The sequence below is a fragment of the Tachypleus tridentatus genome, chromosome 4, assembly GCF_004210375.1.
Source record: "Tachypleus tridentatus isolate NWPU-2018 chromosome 4, ASM421037v1, whole genome shotgun sequence".
Classification (NCBI taxonomy): Eukaryota; Metazoa; Arthropoda; class Merostomata; order Xiphosura; family Limulidae; genus Tachypleus; species Tachypleus tridentatus.
This window is the reverse complement of record NC_134828.1, coordinates 116386900-116407011: the sequence shown is the minus strand read 5'-3', so window position 1 is coordinate 116407011 and position 20112 is coordinate 116386900. Positions and strand designations below refer to the sequence as shown.

At 31.9% G+C, this 20112-nt stretch overlaps 1 protein-coding gene across 1 annotated transcript in view; it reads left to right on the top strand.

Moving 5' to 3' along the window:
* Positions 1-363: 363 nt before the first annotated feature.
* Positions 364-20112, top strand: part of LOC143248204 (DNA mismatch repair protein Msh3-like) — a 48929-nt gene continuing 29180 nt past the window's right edge. Inside the window, exons 1-4 of the mRNA XM_076496637.1 lie at positions 364-419; positions 938-1132; positions 5969-6101; positions 19616-19803. Coding sequence (XP_076352752.1) covers positions 364-419; positions 938-1132; positions 5969-6101; positions 19616-19803 — 572 coding nt within the window. The remainder of the gene's footprint in view (positions 420-937; positions 1133-5968; positions 6102-19615; positions 19804-20112) is intronic.

Here is a 20112-nt window from a genome sequence, read left to right as displayed (position 1 = left end):
GCAGGGCAAAACATTACAATGGGTCAAAATAGAAGACCAATTGGATGACCCACTGTATAAAAAAATATTTGGAGGGGATTGAGAACTTTAGAGTTAAGATTGTTAATGAAAGATGGATGACATTAATGAAAGGCCACCCACGTGATAAACTTGGAGAACATGAAGGCAATTAATGTTTCACTAATTTCTAAAAGTATCAACAAGGACTCAAATATCAGGAGAAATTAGAAGATTCAAGAACACAATAATTTTACTGGGGTATAATATTAATTGGCTCTAGTTTCTACAGAGATCATATCTAGAGAAAAGGAGTAATCAGACCAATAAAATCATTATTAGGATTAGTGCTAGCAAACATTTAAAATGAACAGGCCTGAGAAACATTCAAAATCATCAGAAAATTTTGTGTATTCCACCAGGTAATGCTGACTTCAAAGTCCATAGTTAATGAAGTTAACAGTGGAACTATCAATAAGAAAATCTGGATTGTGGTGAGAAATTAGAGCTTTTATATGATGCAGTGCAATAAGTCACATGGAAGCTGGGAGAGTTGAGAACTCTTGGGTAAATTTCTTCATACTCTACATTGTGTCAAAGGCTTTCAGAACTTCAGTTATGTAGTTGTTAGTAACATAATAAGAACTCAATAGAGAAAGACTTTTAATATTTCAGAGGTAAGTCTGAGTGTTTGGGAGTTGTGTACTAATCAAGTTTTGTAGTGTTTTCTAAAAGAAACCAGTAATTAAAATTATTTGTTTTTTGACACATGTTGGTGCTCTTTACTTTGGTTGGAAGATATCTGTATTTTTACTGAAAAGAATGTGTAAGCATGGGATTTTAGTCACATCAGTAAAGATGTTTTTTTCAACCTCATGTAATGCAGGTTTTATAAATACATAGTTTTATTATTTTTATTCTGATTTTGTTTTATATTTAGTAATTTCTCACCCTTGTCAACAACTTCATGTTATATAAATCTGCCTGCTACTACCATAAGAAACTTAGAAATATTTCAAAACAAGAGTGATTTTAAGGAATATGGGAGCCTTTTTTGGGTTCTGAATCGCACAAGAACAAAATTTGGAAGTCGAATGCTTAAAAATTGGTTGAGACAGCCTCTCCGTGATTTTCGGTAAGATTACTAAACAAAATGTTTCATTCTGTGTAACTTTCATTAAGATTAATAAACCAAAAGTATTATTCTGTATGATTTCCAATTAGGTTATTAAACAAAATGTTTCATTCTGTGTAACTTTCATTAAGGTTGTTAAACAAATTGTTTCATTCTGTGTAACTTTCATTGAGGTTATTAAACAAAATGTTTCATTCTATGTAACTTTCATTAAGGTTATTAAACAAATTGTTTCATTCTGTGTAACTTTGTTAAGGTTATTGAACAAAATGTTTCATTCTGTGTAACTTTCATTAAGGTTATTAAACAAAATGTTTCATTCTGTGTAACTTTCATTAAGGTTGTTAAACAAAATGTTTCATTCTGTATAACTTTCATTAAGGTTATTAAACAAATTGTTTCATTCTGTGTAACTTTCATTAAGGTTATTAAACAAATTGCTTTATTCTGTGTAACTTTCATTAAGGTTGTTAAACAAATTGTTTCATTCTATGTAACTTTCATTGAGGTTATTAAACAAAATGTTTCATTCTATGTAACTTTCATTAAGGTTATTAAACAAATTGTTTCATTCTGTGTAACTTTTATTAAGGTTATTGAACAAAATGTTTCATTCTGTGTAACTTTCATTAAGGTTATTAAACAAAATGTTTCATTCCGTGTAACTTTCATTAAGGTTATTAAACAAAATGTTTCATTCTGTGTACTTTCATTAAGGTTATTAAACAAATTGTTTCATTCTGTGTAACTTTCATTAAGGTTATTAAACAAATTGCATTATTCTGTGTAACTTTTCTTCATAAGGTTATTAAACAAATGTTTCATTCTGTGTAACTTTCATTAAAGTTATTAAACAAATTGTTTTATTCTGTGTAACTTTCATCAAGGTTATTAAACAAATTGTTTCATTGTGTAACTTTCATTAAGGTTATTAAACAAAATATTTCATTCTGTGTAACTTTCATTAAGGTTGTTAAACAAATTCTCTCATGCTATGTAACTTTCATTAAGGTTATTAAACAAATTGTTTCATTCTGTGTAACTTTCATTAAGGTTATTAAACAAATTGTTTCATTCTGTGTAACTTTCATTAAGGTTATTAAACAAATTGTTTCATTCTGTGTAACTTTCATTAAGGTTATTAAACAAATTGTTTCATTCTGTGGAACTTTCATTAAGGTTGTTAAACAAATTGCTTTATTTTGTGTAACTTTCATTAAGGTTGTTAAACAAATTGTTTCATTCTATGTAACTTTCATTAAGGTTATTAAACAAATTGTTTCATTCTGTGTAACTTTCATTAAGGTTGTTAAACAAAATGTTTCATTCTGTGTAACTTTCATTAAGTTCATTCTGTGTTATTAAACAAATTGTTTCATTCTGTGTAACTTTAGTTAAGGTTATTAAACAAATTGTTTCATTCTGTGTAACTTTCATTAAGGTTGTTAAACAAATTGTTTCATTCTAGGTAACTTTCATTAAGGTTATTGAACAAATTGTTTTTCATTCTGTGTAACTTTCAGGTTGTTAAACAAAATGTTTCATTCTGTGTAACTTTCATTAAACAAAATGTTAATCTCTGTAACTTTCATTAAGGTTGTTAAACAAAATGTTTCATTCTGTATAACTTTCATTAAGGTTATTAAACAAATTGTTTCATTCTGTGTAACTTTCATTAAGGTTATTAAACAAATTGTTTATTCTGTGAAACTTTCGCTATTAAGGTTGTTAAACAAAATGTTTCATTCTGTGTAACAAATTGTTTTATTCATTAAGGTTATTAAACAAATTGTTTCATTCTGTGTAACAAAATGTTTCATTCTGTTCAGGTAAGGTTGTTGTTAAACAAATTGCTTTATTCTGTGTAACTTTCATTAAGGTTGTTAAACAAATTGTTTCATTCTGTGTAACTTTCATAGGTTATTAAACAAATTGTTTCATTCTGTGTAACTTTCATTAAGGTTGTTAAACAAATTGTTTCATTCTGTGTAACTTTCATTAAGGTTGTTAAACAAATTGTTTTATTCTGTGTAACTTTCATTAAGGTTGTTAAACAAATTGTTTCATTCTTTATTCTGTGTAACAAATTGTTTCATTCATTAAAGTTATTAAACAAAATGTTTCATTCTGTGTAAACAAAACATTATTATTAAACAAATTGTTTCATTCTAGGTAACTTTCATTAAGGTTGTTAAACAAATTGTTTTTCATTAAACAAATTGTTTCATTCTGTGTAACTTTCATTTAGGTTATTAAACAAATTGTTTCATTCTGTGTAACTTTCATTAAGGTTGTTAAACAAATTGCTTTATTCTGTGTAACTTTCAGTAAGGTTGTTAAACAAATTGCTTTATTCTGTGTAACTTTCATTAAGGTTGTTAAACAAAATGTTTCATTCTGTGTAACTTTCATTAAGGTTGTTAAACAAATTGTTTCATTCTGTGTAACTTTCATTAAGGTTATTAAACAAATTGTTTCATTCTGTGTAACTTTCATTAAGGTTATTAAACAAATTGTTTCATTCTGTGTAACTTTCATTGTTTTAAACAAAATCTTTCATTCTGTGTATCTTTCATTATTATAAACAAAAATTTCATTCTGTGTAACTTTCATTAAGGTTGTTAAACAAATTGTTTCATTCTGTGTTTCATTAATTCTGTGTAACTTTCAAGGTTGTTAAACAAATTGTTTCAGGTTGTTAAACAAATTGTTCATTAAAGTTATTAAACAATCTGTGTAACTTTCATTAAGGTTATTAAACAATAAGGTAAGGTGATTAAACAAAATGTTTCATTCTGTGTAACTTTCATTTAGGTTATTAAACAAATTGTTTCATTCTGTGTAACTTTCATTAGTTGGTTATTAAACAAATTGTTTCATTCTGTGTAACTTTCATTAAGGTTATTAAACAAATTGTTTCATTCTGTGTAACTTTCATTTAGGTTATTAAACAAATTGTTTCATTCTGTGTAACTTTCATTTAGGTTATTAAACAAATTGTTTCATTCTGTGTAACTTTCTTTTATTAAGGTTATTAAACAAATTGTTTTATTCTGTGTAACTTTCATTAAGTTTATTAAACAAAATGTTTCATTCTGTGTAACCCTCTAAGGTTAAACACAATGTTTCATTCTGTGTAACTTTCATTTAGGTTAAACAAATCGTTTCATTCTGTGTTACTTTCATTTAGGTTATTAAACAAATTGTTTCATTCTGTGTAACTTTCATTTAGGTGATTAAACAATTTGTTTCATTCTGTGTAACTTTCATTAATTTTATTAAACAAATTGTTTCATTCTGTGTAACTTTCATTTAGGTTATTAAACAAATTGTTTCATTCTGTGTAACTTTCATTAGGTTATTAAACAAAATGTTTCATTCTGTGTAACTTTCAGTAAGGTTATTAAACAAATTGTTTCATTCTGTGTAACTTTCATTAAGGTTATTAAACAAAATGTTTCATTCTGTGTAACTTTCATTAAGGTTATTAAACAAAATGTTTCATTCTGTGTAACCTTCATTTAGGTTATTAAACAAAATGTTTCATTCTGTGTAACTTTCATTAGGTTGTTAAACAAATTGTTTCATTCTGTGTAACTTTCATTTAGGTTATTAAACAAATTGTTTCATTCTGTGTAACTTTCATTTAGGTTATTAAACAAATTGTTTCATTCTGTGTAACTTTCATTAAGGTTGTTAAACAAATTGTTTCATTCTGTGTAACTTTCATTAAGGTTATTAAACAAATTGTTTCATTCTGTGTAACTTTCATTAAGTTTATTAAACAAAATGTTTCATTCTGTGTAACTTTCATTAAGGTTATTAAACAAATTGTTTCATTCTGTGTAACTTTCATTTAGGTTATTAAACAAATTGTTTCATTCTGTGTAACTTTCATTTAGGTTATTAAACAAAATGTTTCATTCTGTGTAACTTTCAGTAAGGTTATTAAACAAATTGTTTCATTCTGTGTAACTTTCATTAAGGTTATTAAACAAAATGTTTCATTCTGTGTGACTTTCATTAAGGTTATTAAACAAATTGTTTCATTCTGTGTAACTTTCGTTAAGGTTATTAAACAAAATGTTTCATTCTGTGTAACTTTCGTTAAGGTTATTAAACAAATTGTTTCATTCTGTGTAACTTTCATTAAGGTTATTAAACAAATTGTTTCATTCTGTGTAACTTTCATTAAGGTTGTTAAACAAATTGTTTCATTCTGTGTAACTTTCATTAAGGTTATTAAACAATATGTTTCCTTCTGTGTAACTTTCGTTAAAGTTGTTAAACAAATTGCTTTATTCTGTGTGATTTTTAGTAAGATTAGTACACAATTATTTACTGTTGCATGATTTTCGGTAAGGTTATTTGATCTTATCTGAACTGGTTTAACATGAAATAGTTGATAAGTGTGTCAAATGTTAAAGAGACTTAACTGTGCTTAATTCAGAGTTGATATATTTATAAATGAGAACAAACTAAAATTTATCATAGCCTTTGTTAACACTTAATTCAGATGGAAACCTTAGTCTTGGATTTTAATATGAAGTTAAGTGTTCAACCTTCCATCTTGATGATAGTATGAATCTGTTCATATGAAGTTAAGTGTTCAACCCTTCATCTTGATGATAGTGTGAATCTGTTCATATGAAGTTTAGTGTTCAACCTTCCATCTTGATGATAGTATGAATCTGTTCATATGAAGTTAAGTGTTCAACCCTCCATCTTGTTGATGGTAAGAATGTGTTCATATGAAGTTATGTATTCAACCTTCCATCTTGAAAATGGTATAAATCTATTTCTGTTATAGGAATCTCACTGATATTTATTTAACAGACAGATAGAGGAGCGACAACAGGTGGTGACAGAAGTTCTTCATTCTGATTGTATGTTCTTCACCAAGCTTGCTCAGCTTCTTTGTAAACTTCCTGACCTTCAAAAAGGACTCTGTGCTGCATTACACAAGAAGGTAAAATAGTTATGTGTTATAGTTATAGTGATATTATAGTTGTAGTTATATTAATGATGAATAGAGTGCATGTACTAATTCTGTATAAAATGTTAGTCATTGTCTGATTTTTATAACTTTTATATTAGAAATAAAGACTTACATTGGAAAATTTTTGTTAACTTCTAACTTTCATTATACAGAAATACACAGGTGCCTTATCCAGTTTGTTTTTGTATGGAATAACATGAATATTTTATTTTGTTTTCCAGCTGCTTGAGATATGTCATAGTTAAATTGGAGATGAGTGAATGGGAATCTTATCTTGGCGAACCAGTATCTCATTTATATTGTGTATGTTTGACTGGTCTATGTGGACAGCTTTTGTTACAGACCTTTGTGATTACTTATTGTCACCTATTACAAGATGCCACACACTTTGCTTAACACAGTGGAGTATAGCTTCTTGCAGATCTGTTTCTGGATAGTGTTGGTGCTCCAAGTTAATCTATGTTCTTTTTTCTCTAATGCCAACAAGCACTGGGGAAATTATAAATTCTCAATCTGAATGAATCCTTACAATTTGTGTGAATGAATACTTTTATGAAATACGTATTATATACCTTTCTGAAAGGTGATTTGATGTTATTAAGAAATATGAAATAATATCACAGTGTAGTGTTGGTACATTCAGTTCCAATCTCATTTTATATTGACTGTCACATGACTTAGTGATTTGCTTATTGAAAATTTGTTGTAATAGAACATTTAATCCTTTATATATCTTTGGTGTTCCTAGTTGTGTTACATGCACAATTGTGACCCTATAGTTATATAGAATTTGAATAGCATCTATATTGTTAATTTTTTTTTTCTAAATTATAAACTAGAAGAGCTGTATAAGATACTGAAAATAGAATTTAATCATGCATTCGTTTGTTACTAAATTTAACATTTTTTTATTTTTAGTTATTTATAAATTATTCTTCACTCTTGTCATATTGATGCTAATACACAACTGCAAGAAAAGGTTGCAAAATACATGAAAACCTTTGAGTCACTTATTTTGGTTTGCACACAGTTTCATGGTAGATCTTTAATACATAGAACATAAACATAAAACATATGTGCAGAACAGAGTTATCACTAACATGGAAGTTTAGGTTTGTGTTGATTTCTCATTAAAGTATAGGTCTTGAATTCAAATGGCAGAAAATTGTCATTTTAATATGACTAAACGACACGACTGACCAGCAGGAATGAAACTTTAGTTTTAGTCTCATTACAACAAGCTGTCTATATAATTTATTGACATTCTTGTTATCATTATAAAAACCTTAAGTACATCTGACGTGTTTCACCATAATAAGTACTTTTAGTTTCTATTATTAACAGTTTGGTATTCAAATGTGGTTTGGAAAGAACACTGTGTGGTCTTACCTTACAAACTGTGTATAAGTAATTTCACAATCATGTACTTTATAAATAGGCCTTCTGTTGTTCACTTTTTTAAAATCACTATTCTTTTAACCATTTTATAGTTCTATAGTTTTATAGTTTCATTTAGATATCTTAAAATCATTTTTGTTTGGAATGTTCACTTTTAATACTGTAATAAGTACAATGACATCTCACAGTTTCTCTTATGGCAGTAATAACACTTTTAAAACATTGTTCTATTTATGTTAACATTTTGTAAGAGCAGCTAATGTTTTATATGAAACTATAAAAACAAACTTGCCACTAACAGTCAAAAGGTGTTCCAATATTACTCTGAGTAGTATTGAGTGATATTTCTAGACAATGTCATCCTAACAGTAGCTACAGTTTGTATTTCTAGACATTGTCATCCTAACAGTAGCTACAGTTTGTATTTCTAGACAATGTCATTTTAACAGTAGCTACAGTTTGTATTTCCTAGACAATGTCATCCCAACAGTAGCTACAGTTTGTATTTGTAGGATCAGGCAACATCCCAACAGTAGCTACAGTTTGTATTTCTAGACAATGTCATCCTAACAGTAGCTACAGTTTGTATTTCTAGACAGTGTCATCCTAACAGTATTTCTAGCTACAGTTTGTATTTCTAGACAATGTCATCCCTAGCTACAGTTTGTATTTCTAGACAAGTCAGCTACAGTTTGTATTTCTAGATCAATGTCATCCTAACAGTAGCTACAGTTTGTATTTCTAGCCAGTGTCACACAGTAGCTACAGTTTGTATTTCCAGACTGTCATCCTAACAGTAGCTACAGTTTGTATTTCTAGACAATGTCATCCTAACAGTAGCTACAGTTTGTATTTCTAGACAGTGTCATTCTAACAGTAGCTACAGTTTGTATTTCTAGACAATGTCATCCTAACAGTAGCTACAGTTTGTATTTCTAGACAATGTCATCCTAACAGTAGCCACAGTTTGTATTTCTCCAGTTTTACAGTGTCATTCTCCAACAGTAGCTACAGTTTGTATTTCTAGACAATGTCATCCTAACAGTAGCTACAGTTTGTATTTCTAGACAATGTCATCCTAACAGTAGCTACAGTTTGTATTTCTAGACAATGTCATCCTAACAGTAGCTACAGTTTGTATTTCTAGACAATGTCATCCCTAACAGTAGCTACAGCTTTGTATTTCTAGACAATGTCATCCTAACAGTAGCTACAGTTTGTATTTCTAGACAATGTCATCCTAACAGTAGCTACAGTTTGTATTTCTAGACAATGTCATCCTAACAGTAGCTACAGTTTGTATTTCTAGACAATGTCATCCTAACAGTAGCTACAGTTTGTATTTCTAGACAATGTCATCCTAACAGTAGCTACAGTTTGTATTTCTAGACAATGTCATCCTGACAGTAGCTACAGTTTGTATTTCTAGACAGTGTCATTCTGACAGTAGCCATACAGGTTTGTATTTCTAGACAATGTCATCCTAACAGTAGCTACAGTTTGTATTTCTAGACAATGTCATCCTAACAGTAGCTACAGTTTGTATTTCTAGACAATGTCATCCTAACAGTAGCCTACAGTTTGTATTTCTAGACAATGTCATCCTAACAGTAGCTACAGTTTGTATTTCTAGACAATGTCATCCTAACAGTAGCTACAGTTTGTATTTCTAGACAATGTCATCCCAACAGTAGCTACAGTTAGGCTTTAGGATGTCATCCTAACAGTAGCTACAGTTTGTATTTCTAGACAATGTCATTCTAGACAGTAGCTACAGCTACAGTTTGTATTTCTAGACAATGTCATCCCCTAACAGTAGCTACAGTTTGTATTTCTAGACAATGTCATCCCAACAGTAGCTACAGTTTGTATTTCTAGACAATGTCATCCCTAACAGTAGCTACAGTTTGTATTTCTAGACAATGTCATCCTAACAGTAGCTACAGTTTGTATTTCTAGACAATGTCATCCCAACAGTAGCTACAGTTTGTATTTCTAGACAATGTCATCCTAACAGTAGCTACAGTTTGTATTTCTAGACAATGTCATCCTAACAGTAGCTACAGTTTGTATTTCTAGACAATGTCATCCTAACAGTAGCTACAGTTTGTATTTCTAGACAATGTCATCCTAACAGTAGCTACAGTTTGTATTTCTAGACAATGTCATCCTCAACAGTAGCTACAGTTTGTATTTCTAGACAATGTCATCCTAACAGTAGCTACAGTTTGTATTTCTAGACAATGTCATTCCAACAGTAGCTACAGTTTGTATTTCTAGACAATGTCATCCCAACAGTAGCTACAGTTTGTATTTCTAGACAATGTCATCCTAACAGTAGCTACAGCTCCAGTATTTCTAGACAATGTCATCCTAACAGTAGCTACAGTTTGTATTTCTAGACAATGTCATCCTAACAGTAGCTACAGTTTGTATTTCTAGACAATGTCATCCCAACAGTAGCTACAGTTTGTATTTCTAGACAATGTCATCCCAACAGTAGCTACAGTTTGTATTTCTAGACAATGTCATCCTAACAGTAGCTACAGTTTGTATTTCTAGACAATGTCATCCTAACAGTAGCTACAGTTTGTATTTCTAGACAATGTCATCCCAACAGTAGCTACAGTTTGTATTTCTAGACAATGTCATCCTAACAGTAGCTACAGTTTGTATTTCTAGACAATGTCATCTAACAGTAGCTACAGTTTGTATTTCTAGACAATGTCATCCTAACAGTAGCTGCAGTTAATGTATTTCTAGACAATGTCATCCTAACAGTAGCTACAGTTTGTATTTCTAGACAATGTCATCCTAACAGTAGCTACAGTTTGTATTTCTAGACAATGTCATCTAACAGTAGCTACAGTTTGTATTTCTAGACAGTGTCATCCTAACAGTAGCTACAGTTTGTATTTCTAGACAATGTCATCCTAACAGTAGCTACAGTTTGTATTTCTAGACAATGTCATCCTAACAGTAGCTACAGTTTGTATTTCTAGACAATGTCATCCTAACAGTAGCTACAGTTTGTATTTCTAGACAATGTCATCCTAACAGTAGCTACAGTTTGTATTTCTAGACAATGTCATCCCAACAGTAGCTACAGTTTGTATTTCTAGACAATGTCATCCTAACAGTAGCTACAGTTTGTATTTCTAGACAATGTCATCCCACCAGTAGCTACAGTTTGTATTTCTAGACAATGTCATCCTAACAGTAGCTACAGTTTGTATTTCTAGACAATGTCATCCTAACAGTAGCTACAGTTTGTATTTCTGGACAATGTCATCCCTAACAGTAGCTACAGACTTTGTATTTCAGACAATGTCATCCTAACAGTAGCTACAGTTTGTATTTCTAGACAATGTCATCCCAACAGTAGCTACAGTTTGTATTTCTAGACACAGCTTTGTCATCCCAACAGTAGCTACAGTTTGTATTTCTAGACAATGTCATCCCAACAGTAGCTACAGTTTGTATTTCTAGACAATGTCATCCTAACAGTAGCTACAGTTTGTATTTCTAGACAATGTCATCCTAACAGTAGCTACAGTTTGTATTTCTAGACAATGTCATCCTAACAGTAGCTACAGTTTGTATTTCTAGACAATGTCATCCTAACAGTAGCTACAGTTTGTATTTCTAGACAATGTCATCCCAACAGTAGCTACAGTTTGTATTTCTAGACAATGTCATCCTAACAGTAGCTACAGTTTGTATTTCTAGACAATGTCATCCTAACAGTAGCTACAGTTTGTATTTCTAGACAGTGTCATTCTGACAGTAGCTACAGTTTGTATTTCTAGACAATGTCATCCTAACAGTAGCTACAGTTTGTATTTCTAGACAATGTCATCCTAACAGTAGCTACAGTTTGTATTTCTAGACAATGTCATCCTAACAGTAGCTACAGTTTGTATTTCTAGACAATGTCATCCTAACAGTAGCTACAGTTTGTATTTCTAGACAATGTCATCCCAACAGTAGCTACAGTTTGTATTTCTAGACAATGTCATCCTAACAGTAGCTACAGTTTGTATTTCTAGACAATGTCATCCTAACAGTAGCTACAGTTTGTATTTCTAGACAATGTCATCCCTAACAGTAGCTACAGTTTGTATTTCTAGTCAAGTAGCTACAGTTTGTATTTCTAGACAATGTCAACAGTAGCTACAGTTTGTATTTCTAGACAATGTCATCTAACAGTAGCTACAGTTTGTATTTCTAGACAATGTCATCCTAACAGTAGCTACAGTTTGTATTTCTAGACAACAATGTCATCCTAGAGAAGATCCCAACAGTAGCTACAGTTTGTATTTCTAGACAATGTCATCTAACAGTAGCTACAGTTTCTATTTCTAGACAATGTCATCCTAACAGTAGCTACAGTTTGTATTTCTAGACAATGTCATCCTAACAGTAGCTACAGTTTGTATTTCTAGACAATGTCATCCCTAACAGTAGCTACAGTTTGTATTTCTAGACAATGTCATCCCAACAGTAGCTACAGTTTGTATTTCTAGACAATGTCATCCTAACAGTAGCTACAGTTTGTATTTCTAGACAATGTCATCCTAACAGTAGCTACAGTTTGTATTTCTAGACAATGTCATCCCTAACAGTAGCTACAGTTTGTATTTCTACAACAGTAGCTACAGTTTGTATTTCTAGACAATGTCATCCTAACAGTAGCTACAGTTTGTATTTCTAGACAATGTCATCCTAACAGTAGCTACAGTTTGTATTTCTAGACAATGTCATCCTAACAGTAGCTACAGTTTGTATTTCTAGACAATGTCATCCTAACAGTAGCTACAGTTTGTATTTCTAGACAATGTCATCCTAACAGTAGCTACAGTTTGTATTTCTAGACAATGTCATCCTAACAGTAGCTACAGTTTGTATTTCTAGACAATGTCATCCCTAACAGTAGCTACAGTTTGTATTTCTAGACAATGTCATCCTAACAGTAGCTACAGTTTGTATTTCTAGACAATGTCATCCTAACAGTAGCTACAGTTTGTATTTCTAGACAATGTCATCCTAACAGTAGCTACAGTTTGTATTTCTAGACAATGTCATCCTAACAGTAGCTACAGTTTGTATTTCTAGACAATGTCATATCTAACAGTAGCTACAGTTTGTATTTCTAGACAATGTCATCCTAACAGTAGCTACAGTTTGTATTTCTAGACAATGTCATCTAACAGTAGCTACAGTTTGTATTTCTAGACAATGTCATCCTAACAGTAGCTACAGTTTGTATTTCTAGACAATGTCATCCTAACAGTAGCTACAGTTTGTATTTCTAGACAATGTCATCCCTAACAGTAGCTACAGTTTGTATTTCTAGACAATGTCATCCTAACAGTAGCTACAGTTTGTATTTCTAGACAATGTCATCCTAACAGTAGCTACAGTTTGTATTTCTAGACAATGTCATCCTAACAGTAGCTACAGTTTGTATTTCTAGACAATGTCATCCTAACAGTAGCTACAGTTTGTATTTCTAGACAGTTTGTATTTCTGTCAATGTCCTAACAGTAGCTACAGTTTGTATTTCTAGACAATGTCATCCTAACAGTAGCTACAGTTTGTATTTCTAGACAATGTCATCCTAACAGTAGCTACAGTTTGTATTTCTAGACAATGTCATCCTAACAGCTAGTTTGTATTTCTAGACAGTTTGTATTTCTAGACAATGTCATCCCTAACAGTAGCTACAGTTTGTATTTCTAGACAATGTCATCCTAACAGTAGCTACAGTTTGTATTTCTAGACAATGTCATCCCTAACAGTAGCTACAGTTTGTATTTCTAGACAATGTCATCCTAACAGTAGCTACAGTTTGTATTTCTAGACAATGTCATCCTAACAGTAGCTACAGTTTGTATTTCTAGACAATGTCATCCTAACAGTAGCTACAGTTTGTATTTCTAGACAATGTCATCCCCTAACAGTAGCTACAGTTTGTATTTCTAGACAATGTCATCTAACAGTAGCTACAGTTTGTATTTCTAGACAATGTCATCCTAACAGTAGCTACAGTTTGTATTTCTAGACAATGTCATCCTAACAGTAGCTACAGTTTGTATTTCTAGACAATGTCATCCTAACAGTAGCTACAGTTTGTATTTCTAGACAATGTCATCCTAACAGTAGCTACAGTTTGTATTTCTAGACAATGTCATCCTAACAGTAGCTACAGTTTGTATTTCTAGACAATGTCATCCTAACAGTAGCTACAGTTTGTATTTCTAGACAATGTCATCCTAACAGTAGCTACAGTTTGTATTTCTAGACAATGTCATCCTAACAGTAGCTACAGTTTGTATTTCTAGACAATGTCATCCTAACAGTAGCTACAGTTTGTATTTCTAGACAATGTCATCCTAACAGTAGCTACAGTTTGTATTTCTAGACAATGTCATCCTAACAGTAGCTACAGTTTGTATTTCTAGACAATGTCATCCTAACAGTAGCTACAGTTTGTATTTCTAGACAATGTCATCCTAACAGTAGCTACAGTTTGTATTTCTAGACAATGTCATCCTAACAGTAGCTACAGTTTGTATTTCTAGACAATGTCATCCTAACAGTAGCTACAGTTTGTATTTCTAGACAATGTCATCCTAACAGTAGCTACAGTTTGTATTTCTAGACAATGTCATCCTAACAGTAGCTACAGTTTGTATTTCTAGACAATGTCATCCTAACAGTAGCTACAGTTTGTATTTCTAGACAATGTCATCCTAACAGTAGCTACAGTTTGTATTTCTAGACAATGTCATCCTAACAGTAGCTACAGTTTGTATTTCTAGACAATGTCATCCTAACAGTAGCTACAGTTTGTATTTCTAGACAATGTCATCCTAACAGTAGCTACAGTTTGTATTTCTAGACAATGTCATCCTAACAGTAGCTACAGTTTGTATTTCTAGACAATGTCATCCTAACAGTAGCTACAGTTTGTATTTCTAGACAATGTCATCCTAACAGTAGCTACAGTTTGTATTTCTAGACAATGTCATCCTAACAGTAGCTACAGTTTGTATTTCTAGACAATGTCATCCTAACAGTAGCTACAGTTTGTATTTCTAGACAATGTCATCCTAACAGTAGCTACAGTTTGTATTTCTAGACAATGTCATCCTAACAGTAGCTACAGTTTGTATTTCTAGACAATGTCATCCTAACAGTAGCTACAGTTTGTATTTCTTGTCATCCTAACAGTAGCTACAGTTTGTATTTCTAGACAATGTCATCCTAACAGTAGCTACAGTTTGTATTTCTAGACAATGTCATCCTAACAGTAGCTACAGTTTGTATTTCTAGACAATGTCATCCTAACAGTAGCTACAGTTTGTATTTCTAGACAATGTCATCCTAACAGTAGCTACAGTTTGTATTTCTAGACAATGTCATCCTAACAGTAGCTACAGTTTGTATTTCTAGACAATGTCATCCTAACAGTAGCTACAGTTTGTATTTCTAGACAATGTCATCCTAACAGTAGCTACAGTTTGTATTTCTAGACAATGTCATCCTAACAGTAGCTACAGTTTGTATTTCTAGTCATTCTGACAGTAGTCATTTCTAGACAGTGTCATTCTGACAGTAGCTACAGTTTGTATTTCTAGACAATGTCATCCTAACAGTAGCTACAGTTTGTATTTCTAGACAATGTCATCCTAACAGTAGCTACAGTTTGTATTTCTAGACAATGTCATCCTAACAGTAGCTACAGTTTGTATTTCTAGACAATGTCATCCTAACAGTAGCTACAGTTTGTATTTCTAGACAATGTCATCTAACAGTAGCTACAGTTTGTATTTCTAGACAATGTCATCCTAACAGTAGCTACAGTTTGTATTTCTAGACAGTGTCATTCTGACAGTAGCTACAGTTTGTATTTCTAGACAATGTCATCCTAACAGTAGCTACAGTTTGTATTTCTAGACAATGTCATCCTAACAGTAGCTACAGTTTGTATTTCTAGACAATGTCATCCTAACAGTAGCTACAGTTTGTATTTCTAGACAATGTCATCCTAACAGTAGCTACAGTTTGTATTTCTAGACAATGTCCTAACAGTAGCTACAGTTTGTATTTCTAGACAATGTCATCCTAACAGTAGCTACAGTTTGTATTTCTAGACAATGTCATCCTAACAGTAGCTACAGTTTGTATTTCTAGACAATGTCATCCTAACAGTAGCTACAGTTTGTATTTCTAGACAATGTCATCCTAACAGTAGCTACAGTTTGTATTTCTAGACAATGTCATCCTAACAGTAGCTACAGTTTGTATTTCTAGACAATGTCATCCTAACAGTAGCTACAGTTTGTATTTCTAGACAATGTCATCCTAACAGTAGCTACAGTTTGTATTTCTAGACAATGTCATCCTAACAGTAGCTACAGTTTGTATTTCTAGACAATGTCATCCTAACAGTAGCTACAGTTTGTATTTCTAGACAATGTCATCCTAACAGTAGCTACAGTTTGTATTTCTAGACAATGTCATCCTAACAGTAGCTACAGTTTGTATTTCTAGACAATGTCATCCTAACAGTAGCTACAGTTTGTATTTCTAGACAATGTCATCCTAACAGTAGCTACAGTTTGTATTTCTAGACAATGTCATCCTAACAGTAGCTACAGTTTGTATTTCTAGACAATGTCATCCTAACAGTAGCTACAGTTTGTATTTCTAGACACATAGTCATCTAACAGTAGCTACAGTTTGTATCATCCTAACAGTAGCTACAGTTTGTATTTCTAGACAATGTCATCCTAACAGTAGCTACAGTTTGTATTTCTAGACAATGTCATCCTAACAGTAGCTACAGTTTGTATTTCTAGACAATGTCATCCTAACAGTAGCTACAGTTTGTATTTCTAGACAATGTCATCCTAACAGTAGCTACAGTTTGTATTTCTAGACAATGTCATCCTAACTAACAGTAGCTACAGTTTGTATTTCTAGACAATGTCATCCTAACAGTAGCTACAGTTTGTATTTCTAGACAATGTCATCCTAACAGTAGCTACAGTTTGTATTTCTAGACAATGTCATCCCTAACAGTAGCTACAGTTTGTATTTCTAGACAATGTCATCCTAACAGTAGCTACAGTTTGTATTTCTAGACAATGTCATCCTAACAGTAGCTACAGTTTGTATTTCTAGACAAGTAGCTACAGTTTGTATTTCTAGACAATGTCATCCTAACAGTAGCTACAGTTTGTATTTCTAGACAATGTCATCCTAACAGTAGCTACAGTTTGTATTTCTAGACAATGTCATCCTAACAGTAGCTACAGTTTGTATTTCTAGACAATGTCATCCTAACAGTAGCTACAGTTTGTATTTCTAGACAATGTCATCCTAACAGTAGCTACAGTTTGTATTTCTAGACAATGTCATCCTAACAGTAGCTACAGTTTGTATTTCTAGACAATGTCATCCTAACAGTAGCTACAGTTTGTATTTCTAGACAATGTCATCCTAACAGTAGCTACAGTTTGTATTTCTAGACAATGTCATCCTAACAGTAGCTACAGTTTGTATTTCTAGACAATGTCATCCTAACAGTAGCTACAGTTTGTATTTCTAGACAATGTCATCCTAACAGTAGCTACAGTTTGTATTTCTAGACAATGTCATCCTAACAGTAGCTACAGTTTGTATTTCTAGACAATGTCATCCTAACAGTAGCTACAGTTTGTATTTCTAGACAATGTCATCCTAACAGTAGCTACAGTTTGTATTTCTAGACAATGTCATCCTAACAGTAGCTACAGTTTGTATTTCTAGACAATGTCATCCTAACAGTAGCTACAGTTTGTATTTCTAGACAATGTCATCCTAACAGTAGCTACAGTTTGTATTTCTAGACAATGTCATCCTAACAGTAGCTACAGTTTGTATTTCTAGACAATGTCATCCTAACAGTAGCTACAGTTTGTATTTCTAGACAATGTCATCCTAACAGTAGCTACAGTTTGTATTTCTGACAATGTTCCTCTAGCTACAGTTTGTATTTCTAGACAATGTCATCCTAACAGTAGCTACAGTTTGTATTTCTAGACAATGTCATCCTAACAGTAGCTACAGTTTGTATTTCTAGACAGTGTCATCCTAACAGTAGCTACAGTTTGTATTTCTAGACAATGTCATCCTAACAGTAGCTACAGTTTGTATTTCTAGACAATGTCATCCTAACAGTAGCTACAGTTTGTATTTCTAGACAATGTCATCCTAACAGTAGCTACAGTTTGTATTTCTAGACAATGTCATCCTAACAGTAGCTACAGTTTGTATTTCTAGACAATGTCATCCTAACAGTAGCTACAGTTTGTATTTCTAGACAATGTCATCCTAACAGTAGCTACAGTTTGTATTTCTAGACAATGTCATCCTAACAGTAGCTACAGTTTGTATCCTTTCTAGACAATGTCATCCTAACAGTAGCTACAGTTTGTATTTCTAGACAATGTCATTCTAACAGTAGCTACAGTTTGTATTTCTAGACAATGTCATCCTAACAGTAGCTACAGTTTGTATTTCTAGACAGTGTCATCCTAACAGTAGCTACAGTTTGTATTTCTAGACAATGTCATCCTAACAGTTGTTAGGTCTGTTTTTTATGGGAGTGAACACAGGTATGTGAATGTGTGTACTGACTTGTCGTGTTGAACAGCTATTTTAACTTGGCTGACATGTGGTGATATATAAGGGACCACTGAGGTATTATGATTAACACTGTGTGCCCAAGTTGGTCAGTGTGTACATGTCATGACTTTTTCTTATATAGTTACATTCAAAGTTAAATTAAACACTTTGTTATCAATGTATCATTATGCATACCATCAAAATAGTTTTAATTTCTTATGTTCGAAGTGAAATGTCTGAATAAATTTTCAGTTTCTCACTTAACTGCATCATGAGATTTCTTTCTTCCAAATAAAGATTTTTCTCTGTGATCTTCAGAGTTTGGTACAAGGTCTACCGATATTGTTAGGCATAATATAAAATCTAAACTTCTTGTTTTACAGAAACATGAACAAGAAAGTCAAACCTACATGCCACACCTTTCCAATTACATTCTGTCTTTTACAAAGTGTCAGTAATTCTGCAATTTGCTATTGGATTATTTATAACCAGTAGAAAGAATTTTCTACTTTTAGTGAATTTTATTCGAGACTAGCTTCTTGAACTTTTGGGTGATTTCTAACAGTTTCACACACATTGAATGAGAATTTATGTGTTCTTTTTGTAATTTCTCGTATCTTATATTTAAATGTGTATTAATAAAATTTTTATCTGTTAATAATTTGTACTTACATTCTTACCAAGATTTATGTACAGAGATTCAAGTACCATGAAATTCTTTATTGTATTGTAGGTTATTTGAAGAAAATTACATTTCCCTTTGTATATCACAGCCATTGTCTTTCATCTACACATGTGTGAAATGTATATAAACTGTTATATATTTCTGCAAAGCAATTTCAGTTTAATTTATTTGATTGTGAAATGAGCAGCAACTGTCTATTAAAGAAACACCTGGAGAAATATATTGGTAAACAAATCTACTTATGCCACTTACATGTAGAGGGCAATGCTTAGAATGTCTTGAAGTCAATTTGTACAAATTACTGCAGACCTTATATACCATCCAGGTGGACTGAGATGGGTGTGCTTTGATTGGTTGTTTGTTTGATCTGTACTGCAGACCTTATATACCATCCAGGTGGTCTGAGATGGGTGTGCTTTGATTGGTTTTTTGTTTGATATGTACTGCAGACCTTATATACCATCCAGGTGGACTGAGATGGGTGTGCTTTGATTGGTTGTTTGATCTGGATACTACATAAGTCCTGTAATAACTTGCACAAACTGATAAGAAGATATAAAGTGGAAGACCTTTGAAACATTACCCTGTACACTTGAGTTGTATAATTACTATTATATTTCTACAGGTATTCTTTTAATAAGCAGTACCTGCCCATTTCAAAGTCAACTCAGTATAAATACCAAACTATCATAAGATCAAATTTGAGTTGTATTCTTTTTTCCAGTGTAGTCCTTCACAATTTCTAGCTGTAGTCAGAGCTTTAAATGTTGTACAAGAAACTCTGAAACCTTTGATATGTACAGTGGAAGTTGAAATACAGGCTTCAACACTAAAAACATTAGTTTTAGAAACAGTTGAGTTGCTTGGAGATGTCCAGTTCTATCTTAACAGCCTGGATGAGAAGGCTGCCAGGTAATTTTGTTTACCTTATATTTAATCTAATTCAGAGGATTATTAATTGTGTGTTTTATTATCAATACTGGCTTAATTGTAGAATTGATCACTTATGAGCATAGGTTTATTATAAAAGTGCATTTTGTGTTCATCATTTGTCCTCATATTGTGTGTAACTTATGTAAGATAGTTCCTTATAGGTTATAGTAAAAATATATATCAAGTGTATATACAACATAAAAATTAAGGAAACAAGGAACCCACATTTTAGAAAATATAGTTTGGAGACTACTTGAATAGATGATGAAGGAAACTAGATTACAAATT